We start from the raw sequence: 26,965 nt of genomic DNA, 5'->3' as shown, positions 1-26,965 counted from the left end.
ATTAGTCATTTATTTACGTTGAAATATGCATGTGAGGCTTTATTCGATTTCCCCCAAACCCTCCGCGTGCAGGTGCTGTCACTCTGGGCAGCGATTTGAATTTGCATCGACAGGCGCCATTCCGCGTCATGTTTCCAGCCAAGCCAAGCGTCACGTAAACCGTGCCCGCCGTCACCGTCCACGCACATCTGTGTCCAATTGTTATGTGCATCTACATTCTTCTACCAGCGGATTTATTTTTCCTGGGCCACCATGTGGACTCAGCTGACCGGCTTAAGTGGGGGGATTAGTTGTTTTTCAAGGTTCCATTTTTGATTCCGCCGCCCTTTAAGGAGGCGGTCATTAAAAAAAACACACGTGCAAAAACGTGACGTGACGTTAAGATAAAAGTTGTTGTTTAGTTTTTTTTAAAAAAAGCAACCGTGACGGCTTCTTCGTCTTCTTTTTCTTCTTCTCCCACCGTCATGGTGACACATCCAGGACCCGCTTTGTTCTCTTCAAAGACACACCAGCAGTTCAGGTTGAAGTGGGAAGCACATGAAAGATGCTTCTTAACCCCCCCCCCCCCCCCCCCCCCCCTTGCCCCCCTCCCTCCACCCCCAGCAGCAACAAATATTTAGCGGCACAGAAGAAAGACTTTTTTTAATCCCTTCTTCTTCTTTTTTTTCACGCCTCACCTGCATGCGTTCACCTTGCAATGCATGGCGATGGTTGTCATCCATCTTGCTTCTATTCTATGTATTATAATGCAGTGACACTGTATCAAAAAGTAAATTCTGGCTTTGCATTATTAATTATTAATGTTTTACACTTTAGCATCCTTTCTCTATGTTATATCTCCCATGATGAAAATTTTCGACAGCCGTATTCAAGAAAAACGTACACAAACAATTAAAAACATGTCCATTTAATGGGGAAAAAAACATTTTGGACACCAATTTTCAAGAAAAATATTAAGCTAAATCTAAATAAATACATAAAAAATTGCAATAAATACATTAATTCCTTTAAAAAAAATGTAATCCTCCACTTTATGGGAAAAAAAATATGATGCAAAGATTAAGTGCCACGTCCCAATGCACACACATCAAAGTTTGTATGTTAAAAACAAAAACAATATCAAAAACTAATCAAAATAAAGATTTTTTTTTTAATTTCTCAAATTTCTGGTAAAAAATAAAAATTTTGCAAGGATCAAGTGGAACCTCCAAATGGACACATATTATACGTTGTGCAATTTGGACCCCAAAAAATACATAAAAAATTGCAATAAACACATCTATCCATTCATTTTAATGTATTTCATATTTACTATCATTTTGTATGGATCCTGCAGTTTTAAGGATAATACGATTCTCTAAATGGACAATTTGGATACCGATTTCCAAAACAAATAATCAACTAAATGTAAATAAATTCATTAAAAATTGCAAAAAAAAAATCTGTTTTTTATTATTTTTTTCATATTTACTATGATTTAAAAAAATGCTTCAAGTAATGAAAAAAGAAAAAAAAGTGGAAGCGCCAAATAGAAAACACAATTTTGAAGACAAATATGATACAAAAAAAAATGTCAGGCCGGATCCAACACTCAAGCACCCATACCTTACCCATGTGCCACAGGTTGCCGACCCCTTCTATGACCTGAATGAATATCAATGATGATGTTTTGGTGTAGTCTAACATCTATCATTTGTATTTTTTCCCCACTTTTTAATGCTCTTGACCCTTTTGAGACCCCCCTGTATTCCCCCCCCCCCCCCCCCCCCCCCCCCCCCCCCCGGTGGGCCCGAGTCAGGTCTAATATAGTATTATGGCCGGTGCCTGGCTTGATGTTGTGGAGGCGACCGAGCAGAATGTTAACTGTCATCTAAAGGAGAGTAATGGAGGCATTGGTGTTGTCATAGGAAACATATGTGGCTCCATATGCTCGATGTGTTTTGCTGCATTGTCTGAGATGCTGATGCCGCTGATCTGGGGGCCTCTTAAGTGCCTTGAGTGTGTGTGTGCATCATGAAGGGGGGGGTTCTGAAGCATGATTTTACAATGCATATATATATATAGAGAGATCTTCATATAGTATGTTATTGCGTCTTTGCTCACAGTGAATGGGGCTTTGAAGTGTATTTGTGTGCCCTGCAACTCGGGGCCCCAGGCTGGGGCAGGCCCGCGGGGAAGCAGCCCTGACGCTCATTAGGAGCTGTCAGTAGGCCGGCGGTGGCGTTGGGGGGGGCGGGGGGGGGGTGCTGATAAATTTCAGATAGTGTCAATTGCACATGAAAGATGTGCAGGAGATGCTCGGGCGCTGTCACGCTCCACTTGTCGCCGCTCAACAAGTCCCATCTCCCTTCCCAAAAAAAAAAAAAAAAAGGACTGTGTGATCTCCTTCTGCCTACCTTCGCCCCCCCCCCTACCTTTTTCTCCCGCTTACCTTAGCTAAAGTCGCTTTGCATGTTGATTGGGGGAGGGCTAATCCAGTTTGCAGCTGTCGTAGACCAATGATGAATCACCTTTCCGTCATTTGGCTGCACTCCCCACTTTACTGGGGGGGGGGGGGGGGGGACCTGTAGGAGGAAACAACGGGCTGCTGCTTCTCGCTCGGGGAGACAATGTCCGCCTCTGTTGGGCCTGCCTTGCCCCCCCCCCCCGTCTTCCCATTCAACAATAATGTTTTCTCAGAGAGCGGGCTTTTTGTGTCATGGATGGACTCTGGACTGTGACACAGAGATGCAGGAACAAGGAGTGACATTGTTTCTCCGCGTGGGGGGGGGGGCAGGAACAGGAACAGGGTTTTTGGAGTGCAGGTAAGAGTGAGAACCGACCTCCTGAAGGCTCGTTTTAAGGATGGGGAACCTTTTTCCCATCATTCCACAGACCCCCCATTTACACATGTTTATGTAACTAACTATGTATTAATACTTTTTTAAATAATTTTTCAAATCTACACCTGGACTTTTACTTCAGTATGTTGCCTTTAAAGTACTTTACTTGATGGGTAGGACGGTATATTCTGCAGAAAGACGATAATGCATGTTTTTGTTCACTTTAATCCAAAAGTAGACACTTATACTACATTACGTAACGCCAAAACTTTATGTTTATAATCCCCATATAAATGAAAATATGTATCGAGTTAGACACAGCAAGCTAGAATCTCCAAGCTAGTGCTGCAAAGTGTCATAATTCCATCATAATTAACCTTCTTATGGCATATTTTTACAGTTACGGTATAAAAAAAACCTGTTTTAACATTATTAGAGCCCTCTAGATATTAAATAACACCCCTATAGTCACTGTTACACTCACATTACCCAATATAGTAGACATAATAACAGAAAATAAAATATATTAGACATAAATAAGTAGAATTGTCAGTGACACAATTTCTGGGATTATGTTAAATTAATTAATTAAATGAATTAATCACACGGTAAATTAAAATTAACTGGAATTTTGCCACCTTCAATCTATTGCCATGTGCATGCATGTCAGCAGTCATTCAGTCTCTTTGTCTCGGTGGGTGGAGACGGGGCCGCTAGCATACACACAAAGTGTAGAAGAGTGTCATGTAGTAGAAATTGTAATATATTATTGTCATATATATTTATCATTGTTCTTTTATTCAAAGAAAAGTCAAAATCTTGTCTCGTCTAGCGTGTTAGCTTGTCTTGAATTGAGTGTCACGGGATGTCCGATATTGGCTCTTTTCCTGCTAACCGATATAGCAATATTAATTTAATTTAATTTAATTTAATTTAATTTAATTTAATTTAATTTAATGTAATTTAATTTAATTTAATTTAATTTAATTTAATTTAATTTAATTTAATTTAATTTAATTTAATTTAATTTAATTTAATTTAATAGCAATATTGTCAATTTCCGATACCGATTTTACTTTTAATATAGTCGATTTTCAGACACTTTTACTTGAGTACAATTTAAACAAAGTACAAGTACAAGTACTTGTTCCAGCAGTGAGGGCCATACTAAATGTACAGTAGTAAGTTTGTGGTACATTTTGGAGCCTTTATTTGTTTGTTTGTTTGTTTATTTTGTTCTCAATAGTAGAACATAGGTAAGTTTCAGGGAAATATCAGTTCCCGACTAAAAGCGGGAGAGCTTTATGTGAAAAGATACATTTCAAGCATAGCAAAACAACACAAAAAAGTGGTTGTTTTACATCAAAATAACAATTCATCTGCAAATATAACACCATGAACTATTTCCAAAATTTAATTTAATTTAATTTAATAGTAAATAAATAGCAATATTGTCAATTTCCGATACCGATTTTACTTTTAATATAGTAGATTTTCCAGCCAAGTAACTATAAAGTACTTGTTCCAGCAGTGAGGGCCATACTAAATGTACAGTAGTACGTTTGTGGTACATTTTGGAGCCTTTATTTGTTTTTAGAATTGCAGCCCTGGTCCATTGGAGATGGAACCCACCCTTCTGTCTTTCATTTAAAAAAAAAATGTTTTTTTTTGTTCTCAGTAGTAGAACATAGGTAAGTTTCAGGGAAAAATCAGTTCCCGACTAAAAGGGGGAGAGCTTTATGTGAAAAGATACATTTCAAGCATTGCAAAACAACACAAAAAAGTGGTTGTTTTACATCAAAATAACAATTCATCTGCAAATACCATGAAAAATACCATGAACTATTTCCAATTTTTAATTTAATTTAATTTAATTTAATTTAATTTAATTTAATTTAATTTAATTTAATTTAATTTAATTTAATTTAATTTAATTTAATTTAATTTAATTTAATTTAATTTAATACATTGCATTATAAATACAATGCATTAGTGGAGAGGTGCATCATCAATCTCTTCCTTGTCATGATAGTTTGCTAAGTCCATTCATTTCTTGAAGGCATCTTTCAGGGTTACTCCGGTGCTTCGACCTAGCATAAAAAGTCAAATGTTCATGGACCGGCAGTCAAAATCTGCAACACAATGTCCCGTTTTCATGAACTCACCATCCCCATTGTCTCTCTTCCATCAAATCCCTTGAGCGCACACTTGTTTTCTGCAGTGTTGGTCTTTTCATGTAAACACAGCAACAATTAAGTAGCTCGCCAGAGCAAACACATGCCTCCCCGAGCCTCCTCGCCTGCCCGTCAGTCGAGGCGAGCAGCCTCTTACAATCAAGCGCTTCACTTTGAAACCATCACCCCCCACTCCCCCCTTACCAGCACCCACTCAAACCAGCGAACATCTGTTAGCAGTCATGAAAAACGAAGGCCGTTTCTTGTTTGGAGATGCATCACGGCTGCGAGTGACAGCCGAGCCGTTTGGTGTGGGTGTAAAGTGGAGACTCGGCGTGACCGTAAGGAATGACAAACGGCTTTGTTTGTCACAAATGTTTACTGTTCACTTCATCTCTGACAATTGTAGTGTTGTGTCAAAGAGACATCTCTTGTCATCCATATGTAATCATTTGCTTTTCCCGTTTTTTTTTTTGTTTTTTTTTTTTCCTTCTCGTCAATCAGGTCTATGGAAATGCAGGATCTAGCCAGTCCTCACAGCCGAGTTAGTGGAAGCAGTGAATCTCCAACCGGTGCCAGCCTTGATAACTCCCACATCAATAACAATTCCATGACACCCAATGGCACTGAAGGTATGTACGCTTGGCTTAGAGATTTTTTCGAACTTCGGTTAACGCGGTCTCGTGAGGATTAAGTCGGAAAGGTGTTATAGTGGTTGAAAAAGGCACTATGGCACTAATGGCATATTTTGCGTTTCTTTCTTTTATACAAAGTCAGGCAAAATGATGACACATTTGTATGTTAAATAAAAGCCAAATAAAGTAAAGATACTAAAAAGTGTTTTTAGGTCAACCGGTTGATTTTGGTTTCAATGCAGATCCAGTAGCTCTGAAGTCGGTAACCCATAACAAGATGACGTTTGGAGCTGGTACGGGATCATGTCTACCAAGATTGAACGATCGTTGTGTTGCAGTTACAGATTCGTTTACAGTTACGGAAGCGCGATGCTCACCGGTCCAATTCATGACAGCAACTGAAAAAGAAAGGAAAAACAATGGCATTATAAAGAAAATATGTAAAAACACTTTTTTAGTTTCTTTACTTTATTTGCCTTTTATTTAACCTACAAACCTGTCAGATCATTTTTGCCTGACCCTGTACAAGAGGTGGCATGGCTCAGGTTTACGGTTACTGCTTCGATGAATATGAATACATCATATTTGTAGCATAAAGTTGATATATTCAAGAAAAATAATTATTTTTTCAGGTTGTAACATTATGGAAAACAAACAACAAATTTTATTATATTTTGGAGGGCAAATTAGGTGGTGGAAGAAGTTATGATGTAATGAGAATAAAGTTAATATAATGTGATAATTATGAGGAGAACATTTATGGGAAGAAATAGTTGGAAAATTGTAAAAAAAAAACAACTTAAAAAAAGTTTTGGAACAACAAAAATGGAAAAAACTGCAATATTATGAGAATAAAGTCAAATTATTCAGAGAAAAAATGTCTCAATTTTACTTATAATATCATGAAAAAAAATTAGGAAAAATAATGCAATTTTAGTAGCCTGGAGTTTAAATATTACAGAATTTTTTTTAAATGTAATACATTCAAAAAAATGTTTTTAAGTCATAAGAAATAAAATGGGGAAAAAATTATAATATTATAAGAATAAAGTCATAATATTCTGAATTGAAAACATCCAAAGATTATGTAAAAAGAAAGTTTAAATATTTGGAAAATATTTAAAAACAATTGCAAAAATGGGGAAAAAAAGCAAAAAGTGAAGCGTTTATATTTTTGTAATTTTTTCAATTTTTTTCAATTTTTTTTCACAAATCTGAGATGCACTTTTTTCTTGATATATATATACATATATATATATATATATAAAAACTAACTGAGATACTCTTATGTACTACTTTTATATATTATGTAACAAAAGTTTGGACACCCCTGACCTTGTATGTGGACACCATTGCTGCTGTTGATGTTTTCCATGGTGTTTATTTAAGCCGGCGTGTCATTATTCAAATCCCTGCACATGCTTAGACGTCACAGTTTGCATGAGGTTTCCAACACGGGCCTCGTTATTGACTCAGGTGATTCACATGCGTGTCCCAAAGCAGAGGGAAAGAGTCCCGAAAAAACATCTTGATGCTGCTGCTTTTTTGATGAGGGACGGACATGTTGTAGACTCACGTGGTGTGTCTTTCCCATAGGTGACAGCATCACAATGCTTACCACAGCAGACTGGTTGTTAGGTTCTAACTCGCAGTCCGCCGCAGGTTTGTGTACTTTTGGTGCCGAAATGGAAGGACAATACATTGCTTGGACTGTTGTTCCTTTCATACAGAACATCTGTGGTATTTAGTGGTGTTGCAAGCATGGTTTGAACTGCCAGCGTTGCTTTTCAGTTGCTGTTTTTGGTGTGTGCTACTTTATGCATGCACTTCCATTTTTTTTTTTTTTTAATTTTTCCACCCGCGTCTTCTTGCAAAAAGCATCTCCGCTTGTCAGCATGTTTTCTGTGCTGAACAAGCACAGCGGAAACATACGGAACATGACAAGCCGATGGCTTCTTCAGCCGTGCGGGATTCCGTTGAGCATGACCGCCTTGCCCACATTGTCAACAAAGCCTCTAAGAAAAAGAAAGTGGAATGATTTGGAAGATTCCAGAGCTGTCAGGTAGCTGTGAAATTGTTCTTTACGGATCTATCAGTGAGCTCAGTCAGACAGCCGAGGTCACAAAGCGGCTGCTACGCATTTAAAGTGAATTTACACGCGAATGCGTTATCTTTGACAGTTCGGTTACGCTCGGTTGTCAACAAATCCTACGGATCATCACATGAATCTTAAGAATGATGGCCGACTTAAACGTTGCGTGTTACTTTGAATGACTATATAGATCCCAAGTATGGTGGTTCCCAATTATTTTATGTAATTCCACATATCTGGGGACAAAAAGACTTTTTTTTTTGGATCAGTCTATGATATTTTGTATAGCCTGTTGCATAGTCAACTTTTGTCCAAGCGCTCTAACAATTTTTTATGGAGTTACAAGCAAATATGTTGAAGAATCCTTTCAAAAAAAATCCCTGAATCTAGACAGGGATCCGGATCAAAATTTTTGAGTTCAAAAGTTCCTACACATCCCATTTCTGACAATTCCTTTTTCCAAATTTTCATCCGAATCCATTCCGAACGTTTCAAGTTGTTTTGAACAAAACCAAATAAATGAACCCTGGAAAATCTTTGACAGTTCGGTTACGCTCGGTTGTCAACAAATCCTACGGATCATCACATGAATCTTAAGAATGATGGCCGACTTAAACGTTGTATGTTACTTTTACATGCAACAAATGACTATATAGATCCCTAGTACTAGTCTACTTTGGTGGTTCCCAATTATTTTATGTAATTCCACGTCTCTGGGGACAAAAAGACTTTTTTTTGGATCAGTCTATGATATTTTGTATAGCCTGTTTGGTTTTTTTCAATGGGACCTAGCTAGCTTGCAACATTAAAACAACAACAATAGGGATGTCCGATAATTATCGGTATCGGGTCGAAATCAGCACAAAAATGTTATATCGGTTGATATTGGATTTTTTTTTTCCCAATCATGAAAACCGATATTTCGTTTTTTTCAATGGGACCTAGCTAGCTTGCAACATTAAAACAACAACAATAGGGATGTCCGATAATTATTGGTATCGGGTCGAAATCAGCACAAAAATGTTATATCGGTTGATATTGGATTTTTTTTTTCCCCGATCATGAAAACTGATATTTCGGGGTTTTTTTCAATGGGACCTAGCTTGCAACATTAAAACAACAACAATAGGGATGTCCGATAATTATCGGTATTGGGTCGAAATCAGCACAAAAATTGTTATATTGGTCGATATTGGATTTTTTTTCCCCCGATCATGAAAACTGATATTTCGTTGTTTTCAATGAGACCTAGCTTGTAACACTAAAACAACAACAATAGGGATGTCCGATAATTATCGGTATATCAGTCGATATTGGATTTTTTTTTTCCCGATCATGAAAACCGATATTTAACATGTGTTTATTCCACCTGTATCGGTGATATCGGTATTGGGACAATATCGGCATATTCAGCAAAAAAGTCAATATCAGACATCCCTAAATAACAATATAACCAAATAATATTAAAATGATAACGGTATTGTGTACACGCTTAATTGAAAAATGCACCCCCCCCCACCCTCCGCCCCTTTTCCTTGACAGGTCTGTTTTTATTTTACATTCTCCCAAAATCCCTTTGCAAAATGTGAAAATGTGAGACTGTGTGTATTGTGTGTGTGTGTGTGTGTGTGCAACTCCAATCACTTTCAGATGTTGTGCTTTTTTTTGTGACAACGTGGCTTTTTTTTTTAACCCCCCCCCCCCAAACTTTTTTTGCAGTTAAAAGCGAGCCAATGAGCAGCAGCGAAATAGCCGCCACAGTAGCAGACACCTCTCTGGACAGCTTCTCCGGATCAGGTGAGGATTGTGTACATTTTTTGTGTGTTTGTGTGTGTTTGTGTAGAAGCGACGAATGAAAGATGGCTGCCTGATAAGCTCAGGAAGTGTCCCTGCCAATAAAGTGTGTGTATGTGTGTTTAAGAACAAGACACTGCTCCTTGCTTCCGTCAGCATTTATATATATATATGTATATGTGTGTGTGTGTGTGTGTGTGTGTGTGTGTGTGTGTGTGTTCCCATGCCGGTGAGAGCTGAATTCTAACATGCGGTGGAATGACAAGGCCTCCCATTGGCCCTCGCTCTCCGGGGGCCGTTAAGCGAACTTTTCACACCTTCCTTCCCCACACTGAAGCGCTACACACACACACACACACTCTGAAACTGAATAACAACTGAAAAGCGTACATCTTGTCACTATTTTACACACACAGCCCTTTGTTGGAGGGTTTAGTAATCTTATATCCCATATCCTCCACCACCGGCGAGGGGGAAACCGGGGCGAGCGGGGATGCATCCTGTGTGACAGTTGCTGCATGGCGTTCATGTTAATGACGCTACATTAAGTACAGCCATATTATTTTGTGCGTTTCAAGCGATGACACGCAAGCGGCAAAACTGACGGAGACATTGAAGGAAATGAAGGAGACATTTTTATTTTTATTTACATTTTTCATTCAAATGAAGTGAGAATTCTAATATTAGAATTATTCTATTGTCTTTTTTTTTCTTCATTTGGACATCTTAAAAATGTAATGTGAATTAATTAATTTATTTTATTCCACAATTACCGTCAAAAATGTAAAAAAAAAAATTGTTTGAATTTTTTTCTAGCATAAAAAAATAACAAGAAAATACTTTTTTTTTAATTTTGAAAGAAAGCAATGCTCTAATAAATATACATACAAAAATAATAAATACATACATAAAAATATGTAAAAAATTTATTTATTAATTAAAATATATAATATATTTATTTATTTATTATATAATTTTATTAATTATAATTAATTAAATACTTAGGAAAAGCAATGAATTAATCAATAATAGTTTATAATAATAATTGTATTTATTTATTATATAATTGTATTATTTCTAATTAATTAAATACTTGAAAAAAAACCCAATTAATTAATTAATAAATAATTTATTTAGAAAAATCTAACTATTTACTTGCAGGCTTAGAAGCATTTTATTATTATTATTATTATTATTATTATTATTATTATTATTATTATTATTATTATTATTATTATTATTATTATTATTTTATTAATATTATTGTTATTATTGCCCTGTGATTGGCTGGCCACCAGTCCAGGGTGTACCCCGCCTCTCGCCCAAAGACAGCTGGGATAGGCTCCAGCACCCCCGCGACCCTTGTGAGGAAAAAGCGGTAGAAAATGAATGAATGAATTATTATTATTATTTTATTATTAATAATATTATTATTATTATTATTATTATTATTATTGCCCTGTGATTGGCTGGCCACCAGTCCAGGGTGTACCCCGCCTCTCGCCCAAAGACGGCTGGGATAGGCTCCAGCACCCCCGCGACCCTTGTGAGGAAAAGCGGTAGAAAATGAATTAATTATTATTAACATTATTATTATTATTATTATTGTTGTTGTTTTTAAATTCTATATTTTTTATTACTATAATTATGTATCAGCAAGTTTACGCCCCTGTGGGCGGTCGGATCACTTGGTGAGTGTTTACACCAGCGGTTGCCATGGTAGCACAATCTCCTCCACAAAATGAGTCAGCAGAAAAAAAAAAAAAAAAAAAAGCCCGCTCTTCCTAACCTGATTATTTGACTTCATTATTACGCTCCGTCTTGTCAACCTTTAGCAAGGTTAGCCAAATAAATAGCCGTGCAGCGTAATTACTGGTTCCTTTGGAAAAAAAGCCGAGGTCCTGTTGGCAAAAAAAATATATATTTACCTTGCTTCTTTAGTGTTTAAAACGCGCTCTTGTGTTTTTGAACTCTCCTCAGCAATTGGAAGCAGTGGCTTCAGCCCAAGACAAACTCACCAGTTCTCTCCGCAGATTTACCCCTCCAAGTAAGGCTTCTTTTATTTTTCCTCAAATAAATAAGCAGCGTCTAACTTCATTTGAGGATTTAATTCGATCCTTCTGCCAGATTGTGAAGTTTCATACGGGTTTGTTTGCCGGGATGTCTGCAGCTTGTGTACCTCCAAATGTTCTTTATCTTGCAAAAGTGGTTGTTTTTTTTATGATGTATATTAACTTATGCGATATCATCGTTCGAATTTGTCAGCCAGCATAGTTAGTTGAGTGTTTTTTGGTTTTTTTGGGGAAGAAAATTCAATTTTTTTTTTGTTTCAAACAGCAGGACATATCCGCATATTCTTCCAACTCCTTCATCCCAAAATATGGCCGCGTACGGACAGACGCAGTACACCACAGGAATGCAGCAGGCCGCGGCGTATGCTAGCTACCCTCAACCCGGACAGCCTTATGGCATCTCGGCTTATGGTAAGAAACTCATCTCTCCGTTTTTTTTCCCTGAAAGCGACATGACAACATTCCCGTTGTTTGAGTTGCAAATGTGCCGAGTTGCTGTTTAGTTCCCTGGATGTTCTCCTGAGGAGACTAACGTGTGCGTTCTTGATAAACACAAGCTGTAATAAAACAATGCTGAATCAGTCTGATTCCATTGTCCTCATTGAGCTCACTGACTACGTTTACATGCACTAAATTAATCGGATTAATCAGATTTTTTTATGTTTCTACACTAACTCAATCATTGGCCTCCGAAATGTTGTTTGCTGCTAAATTTATGACTTTTCCAGTGACTTGTGAGACCTCTAGTCGTTGTGTAATGGTACAGCTGCTGCCTAATGTTAGCATATTGTATTTAATCGTTAATCCGATCCAAAAGGTCCAAAAGTGCATGTAAACATACTATCGTGTCATTTAAACTGATGACTGTTATAAGTGCATCAAACCGATCTGGTGTCGCTAACCGATTTAGGTCCATTGTGGGCAGGCATCAAGACAGAAGGTGGTCTGAGCCAGTCCCAGTCGCCAGGGCAGACCGGTTTTCTCAGCTACAGTTCCGGGTTCAACACGCCGCAAACGGGGCAGGCGCCTTACAGCTACCAAATGCAAGGTGAGGAGTGTGAAGACACTGTTTTTTTTGGATTGTATCTGGCATCTGTTACCCCCATCTGGATCACGGGACTAATGTAACCCGAATGGTACACACACCCGGGGATCGAACCAGGGTCCGAGAACTAAAAACACAGACTGTCAACTAGAAGTCCAACACTTCAGTTGTCAAGGAGTGATGTTTAGAACATACACTGAACCTCTTATCCGGGTCCAGGTACCAATGTAACCCACCTTATCCGTCCCTGCACACATCCAGGGATCGAACCAGGGTCCGAGAACTAAAAACACAGACTGTCCACTAGAAGACCAACTCTTCAGTTGTCAAGGAGTGACGTTTACAAACATACAAAGCTAGCATCCGTGATACTCAACCTCTTATCCGGGTCCAGGGACCAATGTAACCCACCTTGTCCGTCCTTGCACATACCCCAGGATCGAACCAGGGTCCGAGAACTAAAAACACCGACTGTCAACTAGAAGTCCAACTCTTCAGTTGTCAAGGAGTGAAGTTTACGAACATATTCAGCTAGCATCTGTGATACTCAACCTCTTATCCGGGTCCAGGGACTAATGTAACCCGAATGGTACACCCCTTCACACACCCTGGGATCGAACCAGGGTCCGAGAACTAAAAACGTGGACAGTCAACTGGAAGTCCAACTCTTCAGTTGTCAAGGAGTGACGTTTACAAACATACACAGCTAGCATCTGTGATACTCAACCTCTTATCCGGGTCCAGGGACCAATGTAACCCACCTTGTCCGTCCCTGCACACATCCAGGGATCGAACCAGTATTTGAGAGTCATGAGCTAAAAACACTGACTGTCAACTCGAGGTCCAGCACGACTCTTAAGATGTCAATGATTGACGTTTACCGACGTACTCTTACGCGTCCGTAACAGCCACCCCTCTAAACCTCACCGATGTAACCCGTATCGTCAGCTCCTGGGGATCGAACTCCCAGGGATTGAACCAGGTTTCGCAGGGTCATCCAACGTTAGCTCGGACTTGGTTTGGAAGAAAACCTTTTGTGGCACCTGCTGTTTTGTACGTATAAATCAAGGACGACTTGGCTCTGGTTCACGGGGACCAACTTTTCGCCTAGTCCATATCAGGCGAATTCGCGCCATTCGTAGGCGATTACAGAAAATACCTCCCTGCCTTTGATTTAATACCCCACTCCTTCCCAACATGGCCCCAAAAGACTCACATCCCTCCCCTCTTAGAAGAATCAACACAGATGGAAAAATGGCCGGCACTTAGGAGGCACCGGCCCCAACTCAACCCGACTCCCCAGCCTTTGTTTTTCCTCTCCCTGTGATCATATTTGTATTTGTTTAAGCATCGGGACTGCCGAGATTTATAGCCTTGAAGCTAATAAAGACGAGCCCCCGCTTCTTTGTCAGTTGGAATGGAGTTCAGAGTCACCACACCACAAAAGTTCCACCTGTATTGGTCGTTGAAGATACTCCAGTAAATACCAGATGCGGGGGTAGGGTCTCTTTTCAGTGGATCACAAGTAAAGGAGGGGGGTGGTATGTGCTCGCAGTTCTTAGCGGTTTTACTCCCGCTGACAGCATTATGTGCCCATTTGTCTTCCAAGTATTACTCTTAATTCCTGGTCTGGTTTTGCCGCTATCTGCGACTATTGGCTGCCATGTTGCGTGACAGATTGGCTGATTATTGATCCGCCTGGGGTGAGGTGCCTTAGGCACCGTGGTGCCCCAAACCAAAGAAGCGGTTTTTCATATGTTTTTCAGCTTGTGACCAGCTGTCAAGGCGACCGACCGACCGATTAGATTCATGTTTCTGCTCTTTGCTTTCATGTTCGATGCCCACGGTGGGTGCTAAAGTCGCCTTAAGTCGGGGGTTCTGCCCAACTGGTCTAGTGTACATGTAAGAAGGGTTTGAACAGATGCTAATTTGGTGAATAATTGGATTCCTGCATTCTGTCTGTGCAAGCCACAAGCCAAAGCCTCTTTAAAAAAAAAAAAAGACCCCATCTGGACTTGATCGGGTATTCCCAAGTGGGGCATACAAACTTCTGCTACAAATATTGTGCGCTGATGATAGACATAGCCCATGGCAAGGGGACTGATCAAGCAAAGCAAATGGACTTCCAATTGTGGAGCCAGAAGGCAGTCGGGGAGGGGTGGATGTCTGGTCTTGACTGAGTGAACTAACTGGAGCAGGACAGAAAGAGAGAGAGAGAAAACATGCCCCCGGGGGAACCACAATACCCCGCTCTCCTCCCCAGCACCACTACTCCGAACAGCATGAGTCCATTCTCGCCGGGGCCCCGAACGGGGGTCCCCCTCGGCTTTTATGTGGCTCCTCGCTCTCCACGGAGAAAGCCTCAAAACCCTGCCAGCGAGAACTTTTATGACCGTGCTTCGGGCTAATTTGTTGTCCTTTGCAGCCTCTCTGACTTTTTTCCTGATCGTTCTGTCAGACTTTCACTCCATTTTGAACTCGGTTTTAAACACCACCCCGCCCCCCCAACCCTTGGAAAGACCTTGAAAAACAAAATAACCGGCAGGGGCCAGGATGAAAAAAAAAAGGTGAAAAGATCCATGTGTTTTAATTGCTGGAAACGTAACCGAAGCGTTGCTCTTTCCTACTTTTTCGTCATTTACTTCCTTCCTTCCCGTTCCGTCTGAAAACCTGATTCATGTTTGTCACGGTGTGGGAGAGCACTATTGATGGGACCAATGGTCAGAGCATGAAAGGAACTCCCACTTGTTTGTTGCCGGGTAGAAAAAAAACGTGTAATTATACCCACGTGTATTATATTATTTTATTTTGAAGCCAAATTGGTGTAATAGTGGTATAATGGTACAGCTGCTGCCTTTTAAGGCAGAAGGTGCGACTTTCATCCGATGAAAAAAAAAATGCTGTTAATTTGTATTTGGCACTAAAAATAAAATTATTCTTATTTCTAGCACTATTTTGGCACTAAAAATAAAATTATCCTTAATTTTAGTGACAAATACAAATTAACGGCATTTTTTTCATCTGATGAAAAAATACTGTTAATTTGTATTTGGCACTAAAAATAAAATTATCCTTATTTCTAGCACTATTTTGGCACTAAAAATAAAATTATCCTTATTTTTAGCGCCAAATACAAATTAACAGCATTTTTTTCATCGCATGAAAAAAATGCTGTTAATTTGTGTTTGGCACTAAAAATAAAATTATCCTTATTTCCTGCACTATTTTGGCACTAAAAATAAAATTATCCTTATTTTTATTTAAAAAAAAATAAAATTATCCTTATTTTTAGTGCCAAGTACAAATTAACAGCATTTTTTAATCAGATGAAAGTCGCACCTTCTTCCTTAAAAGGCAGCAGCTGTACCATTACATCATTATTTACCCCTTGTAAAAGCATGAATTTACAAAGAAATGATAGTAGTTTGATTTATTATCATTCTCATTGCAGTTTTAAACTTCATTTGTTGTGTATTTTGGGGGTTCTCGCGAACTGATGGTGTAATGGTACAGCTGCTGCCTTTTAAGGCAGAAGGTGCGACTTTCATCCCATGAAAAAAATGCTGTTAGTTTGTATTTGGCACTAAAAATAAGGATAATTAGTTTGGCCTCAAAATAAAATAATATAATACACGTGGGTGTAATTACACCTTTTTTTCTACCCGGCAACAAACAAGAGGGAGTTTCATGCCCTCCCAAAATACGAGTTTAAAAATGATAATAAATCAAACTATTATATATAACTATTATATCTATTATATGTTGTAGAAATACAAACTAACTAGCATTTCTTGTTCATGGGATGAAAGTCGCACCTTCTTCCTTAAAAGGCAGCAGCTGTACCATGACACCTTCAGTTCGCGAGAACCCCTTGTAAAAAATTTACAAAATACACTTCAAATAAAGTTTAAACATGCAATGAAAATGATAATAAATCAAAGTACTATAATTTTTTTAAAATTCATGTATAACTTTATTATTTATCACACTAATGTGGCATATACATCCTGCTAAATGGATATGAATACAAATAAAGCACAGGCTCTATTTATTAAAACTTTATTACTGTCATATATGTCAGAAGTTATTGTTGTCATTTCTTATGCCGGGTATAAAAATGCCACATCCAAACTCCACAATCCAAATAATGTATGATTTTTCACTTGAATACAAATCACATACAAGGAATATCCTTTTATGTGACGTCTCACTGTGTCGGCTCCTTTTTCCACTGAAGTACAGATGGAGCGCGGCTGAAAGGCTCGAGCCCGGAGGCGCCCACAGCAACTCTATATAACACACGCCGTGTATATTATTAAGCCATTAGATGCTATCAGTCGCCTCTCTTTGAATGACTTAATTACCCAGGAGGGATCATCCTTTTGAGCAAGTGAAAAAGAGAAACATACATATGAATTCAGGCTGGATGTCAGCCTTGCCCACCTTTTCCTCTCATCGCATTCAGATCCGCCCCCCCCCCTCCCCTAACCTCCCCACACGTTACCCTCCAGTGGCTCCCCACACAACAGCCCCTTGTGCCACATTTTCTCCCCACTCTCATTCATCAGCGCTGATAAGAGAGGAAGAGGGGAAAGATAAAGTCACCATTCAGGGATACCCCTTAGGCCAGGGGTCTCAAACACGCGGCCCGCGGGCCAAATGTGGCCCGCAGGACACTACTTTGAGGCCCCCGCCTCGATATGGAAGTTGAATGTTGTTTGATTCATGTTCATGTTAAAGGTTAAATAACTGTTAATAGTTATCCTCCCTATCCGTGTGGAAGTGGTAAGTTTTTGGCTATTTAAGTTTAAAGGAAATAACTTGAAGGCTACCGTTTAGGTTGCTAGCTCTCTAGTTTGCGAGTTAGTGTCTCAAGACCCTGCAGTTGCGCAATATGTTGTAAATAAAAAGTATAAATGTGACTATAGTCATGTTTTGTCATGTCTACAGGGCTCTAATAATGTTTTGTTAATTTTAATGTGGAAAAAATAATTTGTCTACCCACCAACTATATGTGGTTTCTTAAGTTTTTATTATTATTATTATTATTATATTTATTTATTTATTTATTACTGATTGATTTTCTTTATTCTTGATTTGTTTATTTATTTTTCATCTTATTTTGTGTAGAAAAATAAAAAGTAAAGAACAGTGGAATGTTTTATCAGAGCTTTTATTGTAGAAAATTGGAACCAAAGCGAAGTTTTTTTTACATTTTTTTGTTGTTTTTTTTTAAAACCTGATGCGGCCCAGTCTCACCCAGACCCGAGCCCAAGTAAATTGAGTTTGAGACCCCTGCCTTAGGCCTTTCTTTTTTCTGTTTTGTATTTAATTTTATTTTCAAATATCTATACTATGTTATTTTTATTATTTCTATTATTTAATAAGTTTTCAGTACTTAAGCATGTGCAAAATAAACTCAGTCATGTTCATGAACTGTTCCAGGTGGTACTTTCACAACAACGTCAGGGTTGTACGGAGGGAACAACTCCCTGACAAACTCCACGGGCTTCAACAGCACGCAACAGGTACTTGTGTCTATTTGTTATCGGTTGTTGTGTTTGCTAAAATGTTATATTTTAATCCATAAAGCATAAATCAGTCAAGTTTACCTCTTATTTTGTATGTGGAGTGGCACAGAGGGCAACAAAACCCACAAGGGATGGTAGTCCAGATGTGGGACAGAACTGACATATGTTTGCATTTATGTTTTTTGGAAGCCTCACTGTAAAGTAGCAACTATAGTGAAGGGCATATCTCACATTACATTACCCCACCATTTTTTTTGTTTTTTTTCACCCCTGTGATCAAAATCTCTCTTCCCACAGGAGTATCCCAGCTACCCAGCCTTCGGCCAGGGTCAGTACGCCCAGTATTACAACAGCTCGCCCTACACTTCGCCCTACATGACGAATAACAACACCAGTCCCAGCACGCCCTCCACCACGACCACCTACACCCTCCAGGAGCCTCCTGCCGGCATCACCAGCCAGGCTCTCACAGAGAACCCTCCAGGTATTAGGGCCCCCGTTTTGTGTGCATTAATGTGCGATGTGTAATGGTACAGCTGCTTCTAAGGCATTGAATGCAAGTCCAGTATCATCTTTGAACAGTTTAGCAAAATTATCTTAATTTGTTGTAGAAAACATGTAAACACAGAAAAGAAAGTATTTGCTCACCTACTAGTCATTGGTGGTGTAATGCTATAGTTGCTGCCTTTTCAGGCAAAGGGCACACGTTTGATCCATCCCCGAGCACTTTTTAGAATTCACTTAATTTGCTATGGAAACTATGTTGGCGAAATTTACCTACTTATTTTTTCTGTTCCTGGGGGTGTAACAGTACAGCTGCTGCCTTCTAAGGTCGAAAGTTTTGGTTCAGTCCCATTCCTTAAGAGTATATTTAAGTTATGTTAATTAGTTATAGAAAACATGCTGACAAACTATACATATACACCTCTTGGTCCCTGATTGTGTAATGGTACAGCTGCTGCCTTATAAGGTAAAGGGTGCTGGCTTGATCCCAAACCTGAGCACTAAAAAAACTACAATTTTTGTAATTTATGTTAAGGCGTTATAGAAAACACGTTGGCAAAAGTGACCTCACTGAGTTTCTGGTGGTGTAATGGTACAGCTGCTGCCTTATAAGTTAAAGGACGCCTATTTGATCCAAAATCTGAGCATTACTTTTTTAAAATTTATGTTAAGGTGAATACGTTGGCAAAAGTGACCTACTCATTGAGTCCCTGGTGGTGTAATGGTACAGCTGCTGCCTTATAAGGTAAAGGGCGCTGGTTTGACCCCAAACCTGAGCACTAATTTTTTGTAGTTTATGTTAAGGTGTTATAGAAAACACGTTAGCAAAAGTGACCTCACTGAGTCCCTGGTGGTGTAATGGTACAGCTGCTGCCTTATAAGGTTAAGGACGCCTATTTGATCCAAAATCTGAGTACTACTTTTTAAAAATTGATGTTAAGGTGAATACGTTGGCAAAAGTGACCTACTCATTGAGTCCCTGGTGGTGTAATGGTACAGTTGCTGCCTTCTAAGGCGGAATTTTTTTTTTTTTTACATTTTATTACTTTATTGAACAATTAGTTTCCCTTGGATTCATATTAGTCCAAAACATGAATCTAACTAAATTCAGGTTCAAATAACATTCTGCCTCGGGTCTAATTTGACCATGTGTAAGCTTCTACTCCCGAAACGCTCCACATTAAAGGCTGAAATTTTGTTAAAACAACAAATATGGCCGCCATCAAGCAAAATTACAAGATATGGATAAAAGTACATCAGATACTGAGTTAACATCAGTGGCTTTGCCTGGATCTTAATTATTCAGCATAGCATTATTACAAGGCATTAAGAAAAATTATATTCTATGCTTCCAGCTTTGTGGGGAAAATGCATTTTATTTTCCAGCTTGTGTTTCCCAGTGTGCAAAGCAAGGTCCATAAAGTCACGGATGGTTGGCGTGGAAAAAAAGAACACTTAAATCCATACTAACTACTGGGCAAAAACTCCAAAAAGTCTTTTCCAGAACAGTCATGCTTCAAAATGGACGCTTCAAAATGTCTGTAGCTATAATGCTAATGAGCTGTGATTAGCTATGCTTGTGTGTGCCTCCAAGAAGCGTTAATGTACCCGTTTCTACACTTTTTACATACATCCTATGTTATAGATGATTTTTTTTTTTATTTTAAGGTGTGTAGCGAAGCCTGGTTCATTTAAAAAGTAAGCGTTTGAGCATCTTGTCTCTTAAAAGTAAATCAAACAAGTTAATAATGATGCATTTTTGCTCATAATCAGACTTGAGTGACACATATTATTATTAGAACATCATTAAAAGTTGCATTGAAACGTCCTTGCCAAAAAGCACACCATCATTCTTCCGTCTTCCCTTCCCCTTCCCCTTCCAGGAGAGTACAGTACCATCCACAGTCCATCAACCCCCATTAAAGATTCAGATTCGGATCGATTGCGCCGGGCCTCGGATGGAAAATCACGTGGCCGGGGGAGAAGAAACAACAACCCATCACCGCCGCCCGACTCCGACCTTGAGGTAGGGTGAGGTGGCTACCTTGGCGACAGACGGCTGAGGCACCGGGGGGACATTAATCTACTTAGAATATGGCTGACACTTTGCCTTTAACGCGTGACGGCCGCTCATTCATTAAAGGGAAAAATCAATAATTAATGCATTGTTTATAATGACTCACATATATTTTATATATAAGTTCTTGCTTCATTAATAAGTCATTAAGTGAAGTCATCCCTGGGGTGAATTATGTATATTTATTGTCAAAAAAATTCCTCGTCATTAATAGGATATGAATTTGAAGCGATTACATCATTGCATGTTAACATATCTAGTTAATTAGTTTGTCATTATTGATCACGCTAATGTAAAGGGCAAGGAGTGGAAGAGGAGTGTTGCGGTCCCGAGCAAATGGACCGACGGTCCCTGCGGGTGCACGAATACACGCTCCTGGCCTTATTGACCAGGAGGATCACCTTGCAAGCCCGACAGAGTGCACCATTGATTTTGCCTCTTTTTTTTTTGTTTTTCTTTCCCTCCTTCCTTGCACACCGAAAACCCCCCCGTGCTTCTCCAGCGAGTATTCATCTGGGACCTGGATGAAACAATCATCGTTTTCCATTCCTTGCTCACGGGCTCTTACGCCAACAGATACGGACGGGTGAGTGGACGTTTTTTATGACGATATATATATATATAAGGCACAAAAGCGTTTGGAGGGGTTTTGGCGGTGCTTTGTCCGTGCAGCTGTTGCAGCCGTGCATGGCTGCTTGGGGCACGGCTGCAGGGGGCCTTGCAACAGTTGCGCATGGGCGTCTAGTGACACATTTAAGTGAGACTTTCTCCGAAAATGTGGAACAAAAAAAAGCGGAAAATTTTTAACCGTATTTGGTCGAGGGTGGGATTGAATCGGCCGTGCAGCTGAAGTTAAACACACTATAAAATTCAATAAAACTAAATTAAAGTAAAACTACACAAATACAGTAAAATAAAACTAAAATAAAGTAAAACAGCCTATACTTCAAGCGACTTATAAATGAAAAAACTGTTTATGTTACATAAAGACTGGACACCTTTTCTGTTTCTGTTTATTTTTTATGTAGCTGTTAGCATTGTGTTAGCATATCTTACACCCATTCTTTTATTGTTAGAACTTGTCTTCCAAGAGGACGTAATGTCTGTTTTGGTCAAGTAGTTTGGAAAATAAATTACAAAAAATGCAAAAAATGCGACTTATACTCCAGTGTGACTTATGTATGTTTTTTTTCTACCTAATTATGCATTTTTTGCCTTGTGCGACTTGTACTCCGGAGCGACTTATGTATGTTTTTTTTCTACGTAATTATGCATTTTTTGCCTTGTGCGACTTATACTCCAGTGCGACTTATGTATGTTTTTTTCTACCTAATTATGCATTTTTTTGCCTTGTGCGACTTATACTCCAGTGCGACTTATGTATGTTTTTTCTACCTAATTATGCATTTTTGGCCTTGTGCGACTTACACTCCGGAGCGACTTATGTATGTTTTTTTTCTACCTAATTATGCATTTTTTACCTTGTGCGACTTATACTCCAGTGCGACTTATGTATGTTTTTTTCTACCTAATTATGCATTTTTTACTTTGTGCGAGTTATACTCCGGAGCGACTTATGTATGTTTTTTTTCTACCTAATTATGCATTTTTTGCCTTGTGCGACTTATACTCCAGTGTGACTTATGTATGTTTTTTTTCTACCTAATTATGCATTTTTTGCCTTGTGCAAGTTATACTCCGGAGCGACTTATGTATGTTTTTTTTCTACCCAATTATGCATTTTTGACCTTGTGCGACTTATACTCCGGAGCGACTTATGTATGTTTTTTTCTATCTAATTATGCATTTTTGGCCTTGTGCGACTTATACTCCAGTGCGACTTAGGTATGTTTTTTCTACCTAATTATGCATTTTTTTTGCCTTGTGCGACTTACACTCCAGAGCGACTTATGTATGTTTTTTTCTACCTAATTATGCATTTTTTTGCCTTGTGCGACTTATACTCCGGAGCGACTTATGTATGTTTTTTTTTACCTAATTATGCATTTTTTTGCCTTGTGCGACTTATACTCCGGAGCGACTTATGTATGTTTTTTTTTACCTAATTATGCATTTTTTTGCCTTGTGCGACTTATACTCCGGAGCGACTTATGTATGTTTTTTTCGACCTAATTATGCATTTTTGACCTTGTGCGACTTATGTATGTTTTTTCTACCTAATTATGCATTTTTTTGCCTTGTGCAACTTATACTCCGGAGCGACTTATGTATGTTTTTTTTCTACCTAATTATGCATTTTTGACCTTGTGCAACTTATACTCCGGAGCGGCTTATGTATGTTTTTTTTCTACCCAATTATGCATTTTTGACCTTGTGCGGCTTATACACCGGAGCGACTTATGTATGGTTTTTTTCTACCTAATTATGCATTTTTTGCCTTGTGCGACTTATACTCCAGTGTGACTTATGTATGTTTTTTTTCTACCTAATTATGTATTTTTTTTGCCTTGTGCGACTTATACTCCGGAGCGACTTATAGTCCAGAAAATACAGTATTTGACTCCACATATTGATTTGGTGAAGGTTTTTAATATTACACAGATTACAGACTACCGATATCATCATAAAAAAGCAATATCAGTTGATATCGATATCAGTTTTTTTCCCGATTGTAAAAAAAGTGACACATATCGGTATTGGTATCGCGTGATATATTAGAAAATATCATTTTTTGTCCAAAAAGCCAATATCTGACCTCCTTTGTTGCTTTGAAATGCCTCCTGTCCATTAGAACTCCTGTATTTATTCATGATACAGCAAGGCTATTTTCCTTATGCATTCTCATAAGATGAAATGTTTGCTTTTCTAGTCTCATATTTATTATTCCATGTAAATTGCGTCTCCATATTTAAACTTTGCAAACAAACTTGATTTGGGAAATAAGGCCGAATCTTATTCTCATGACTTCCTCTCCTTCATTTACTTTTTTTTTTTTATTTTATTTTTTTTTACCCTGAACGAATTGACATTATTTAGTCACGGCTTGTTTTGACTATGGAGGTGTCTGCTTTTTTGACATATTTCTCCTCCATATGTCAAAGATCTTAGCGTCTGCAGCCCCATCGCTGTGCGCCTTTGTTCTGGTATGATGGGGGCACTGTTTTGTTTTGGGGGTGAAAGAAGGGGGCTGCCCCACGACCCTCCACTGTTTATTTACTTTATTCCCAAGCCCGGCATGCTGGGTATAGAGAACGAGCTTATGCCAAGTAGCAGCCCATGAGGGACGCACACACACATGGAGGGTCTCCTGCGTCTGAAGCAGGAAACACACCCGCCCCCATAAGGGCCCCGTTTCATCTGCTTGTATATAGGATGTGACAGCAGCAAGAGTCCCACTCACTGCTTTGACATTTTTGACCATTTGAACAGAATTATTATTAATAATGGAGGCAAGCACAAACCCCGACATCCACCCACCCCCTTGACCCCGTCTGGGTGTCATCCCTGTCTCAGTGGCGTAAACAAAACACATTTTCCCTGTAATCACTATAAATAGGCGCGTATCCTCACTTTCCCTAACACTCGGTGACCCCCCCCCCCACTTCACCCCCAACTCCCCGCTTCTCTTCCAACCACATAAACACCACGCTGTTCTTATCAGCTCTTTTAATTGGCATCAAGGCAGCAGTCCGCCCCCACAAAGCTTTTGACGGCTAAAGCCAGCTGTAATGCCATTGGGCCGGAGCTTAAAGGAGGTGGAGATGTGGGGGTGTTTGGACACGATGACGGGGGGAGGGGGGGGGGTGTCGGCTCGGCGGCCTACGTGGATGGCACTGACATCTCGAGGCAGGTGGTGCCGGAGGACCACCGGCTTGTATTTCCTCGCTGATTGTTTGGATTTCATCTCTGCGAGTATTTTTTTTTTGTTGGAAAAAAATGGCGCTAAAAATTCATGCTAATTGAGAGGATTTAAAATTTTTGGCGCTGTCTCAATCGACTACAACAAACCCGTCCCTTTCTGCAAACTGGAGTACCCAATAAATCAATGACAAAATAACCCGCCATGGGGCCAAGTATTTGAAATTAGCATGATTTGCTAGTAGCATTACTGTATGTAATAATTTTTTTAGGTTAGAGGGAAAAAAATGTGTTATTTGTGAGTATTAGCGAGTATTGTTATGTATAAATAGTACTATCTGCAAGTAGCATTGTGTGTGTTATTGTTTATTTACGGTATTATTATCGATTTAATATGACAGGAAGAACCGAGTTTCCAGTATATACATATGGCCCCTCATTTTTTTATTTTTTAACCCAATAAGCTGAGGGCCACAAATGGGCCCCCGCCTCTTGCACACCCCATGTCCTAAAGCCCCCCGAAGTGGAAGGGGATTGAGCTTCTTGTGTGGCTGCCCTGCTGTCATCTTTAGTGAAAACCTAAGCGCTATAGGCTACGACGGCTAATCAGTAGAAAGCTCAGGTGTGTCTTCAGGTGGTTTAGCTCGCTAATCCCTGCTTCTGGTCCTGGCAGGCCTGGTTTCACTCCCGATGCAGCTGCGAGAAATAAGTCCATGAGAACTTTTTTTGCATCTCGGTATTTTGTGCTAATTGGAGTTTGAAGGGGTTTTTAATCATGTTTTTTTTTTTACATATTTCCATTTACAGTACTTTGATATATTTTTGGCAATCAGTGATTGACATATTGGCTGTTTTACTATTAATTTATTTTTATTTTTATTTTTATTTTTATTTTTATTTTTATTTTTATTTTTATTTTTATTTTTATTTTTATTTTTATTTTTATTTTTATTTTTATTTTTATTTTTATTTTTATTCAATTTACTTTAATTTTAGTTTTATTTTACAGTATTTGTGTTTTGCTTTACTTTAGTTTTATTGAAGTGTGTTTAACTTCAGCTTTACAGCTAGGAGCTAGGAGACCCGAGTTCAATTCCACCCTCGGCTATCTCTGTGCGGAGTTTGCATGTTCTCCCCGTGCATGCGTGGGTTTTCTCCGGGTACTCCGGTTTCCTCCCACATTCCAAAAACATGCTAGGTTAATTAGCGACTCCAAATTGTCCATAGGTATGAATGTGAGTGTGAATGGTTGTTTGTCTATATGTGCCCTGTGATTGGCTGGCCACCAGTCCAGGGTGTATATACCCCATCTCTCGCCCGAAGACAGCTGGGATAGGCTCCCTCCCACATTCCAAAAACATGCTAGTTGCTAACATGCTAATTGGCGACTCCAAATTGTGCATAGGTATGAATGTGAGTGTGAATGGTTGTTTGTCTATATGTGCCCTGTGATTGGCTGGCCACCAGTACAGGGTCCAAAGACAGCTGGGATAGGCTCCAGCACCAGAAAATTAATAAATGATTGAAGTATACAGAGGAAGATTTTATGACTTTTTTTTTTTTTTTTTTTACTGCGTTCATTCCAGTCTGTGGTCTTTCTGATGACGTTCCTGGTCCGTTTCTGCAACTTCGTAAACACACTTTCAAGTCTTTTATGAGAAAGGCCTGCTGGGAAATTATTTGAATGACTTACAAGGAGTACGCACTTGAAAAAAATGTAAAAAAAAACATGTGATAAGACACATATGGGATGATTACTTATGTATTTTGTATTTTTTCCCCCTTAGGATCCACCATCATCAGTATCATTAGGACTACGTATGGAAGAAATGATCTTCAACTTGGCCGACACGCATTTATTCTTCAACGACTTAGAGGTAAGACGTATGATGATTTATTTTTATGAAAGCCCATAAGCTTCTCATATTGGAGACGCATTACCTTTTCATCCCCCGAGGGACGCCGTGACTTTTACACGTGCTGTCAGTCTCCCGACCCCCCCGCACCCCCTTTTTCCCCTTCCCACTCAGTGCAATTTGTCAGGCTTTAGTGTTTTCTGCGGCCGCCCCGTCTGTCTGTCTGCATGTCATGCTGTGTGTTTTGGTGTCGCTGTCCACCTACGCCACATGTTGCTTCCCACATGTCTTGGCCTCGCTCATGCTTGGTGCACGTGTGTGTCGTTAGATGTCTCGTCTGCGGACGAGCAAAGACGAAACCGACTTGAATTTGAGCGAGGAGTGAATCATAATGCTAGTAGCATTATTTGAAAGTAATCCATCAATTGGTATGGTATGCTGGAGCCTATCCCAGCCTGTTTATTTTGTTGTTATGTGTCTGTTAGCTTAATGTTGGCATAATTCCTGTAATAGTTATATAAAAAAATGTGCAAAATTACTGCAT

At 39.1% G+C, this 26,965-nt stretch overlaps 1 protein-coding gene across 8 annotated transcripts in view; it reads left to right on the top strand.

Annotated features, from left to right (window-relative positions):
• Positions 1-26,965, top strand: part of eya1 (EYA transcriptional coactivator and phosphatase 1) — a 71,113-nt gene that overhangs the window by 24,238 nt on the left and 19,910 nt on the right. For 6 of the 8 annotated variants that reach the window (XM_058060167.1, XM_058060168.1, XM_058060165.1 and 3 more), the window contains 10 exons: positions 5,501-5,628; positions 9,443-9,520; positions 11,498-11,564; positions 11,855-12,000; positions 12,500-12,637; positions 18,080-18,162; positions 18,463-18,649; positions 20,553-20,695; positions 21,249-21,332; positions 26,353-26,442. In XM_058060167.1, coding sequence (XP_057916150.1) covers positions 5,505-5,628; positions 9,443-9,520; positions 11,498-11,564; positions 11,855-12,000; positions 12,500-12,637; positions 18,080-18,162; positions 18,463-18,649; positions 20,553-20,695; positions 21,249-21,332; positions 26,353-26,442 — 1,140 coding nt within the window. In that variant the 5' untranslated portion in view covers positions 5,501-5,504. Of the gene's footprint in view, positions 1-5,500; positions 5,629-7,227; positions 7,294-9,442; positions 9,521-11,497; positions 11,565-11,854; positions 12,001-12,499; positions 12,638-18,079; positions 18,163-18,462; positions 18,650-20,552; positions 20,696-21,248; positions 21,333-26,352; positions 26,443-26,965 lie in introns of all 8 variants that reach the window. The other 2 variants (XM_058060172.1, XM_058060164.1) reach the window with 2 other exon arrangements.

Source organism: Doryrhamphus excisus, chromosome 21, assembly GCF_030265055.1.
Source record: "Doryrhamphus excisus isolate RoL2022-K1 chromosome 21, RoL_Dexc_1.0, whole genome shotgun sequence".
Taxonomy (NCBI): domain Eukaryota; kingdom Metazoa; phylum Chordata; class Actinopteri; order Syngnathiformes; family Syngnathidae; genus Doryrhamphus; species Doryrhamphus excisus.
Note: the sequence above shows the minus strand (reverse complement) of the source record. Positions and strands in the feature narration are given on the sequence as shown.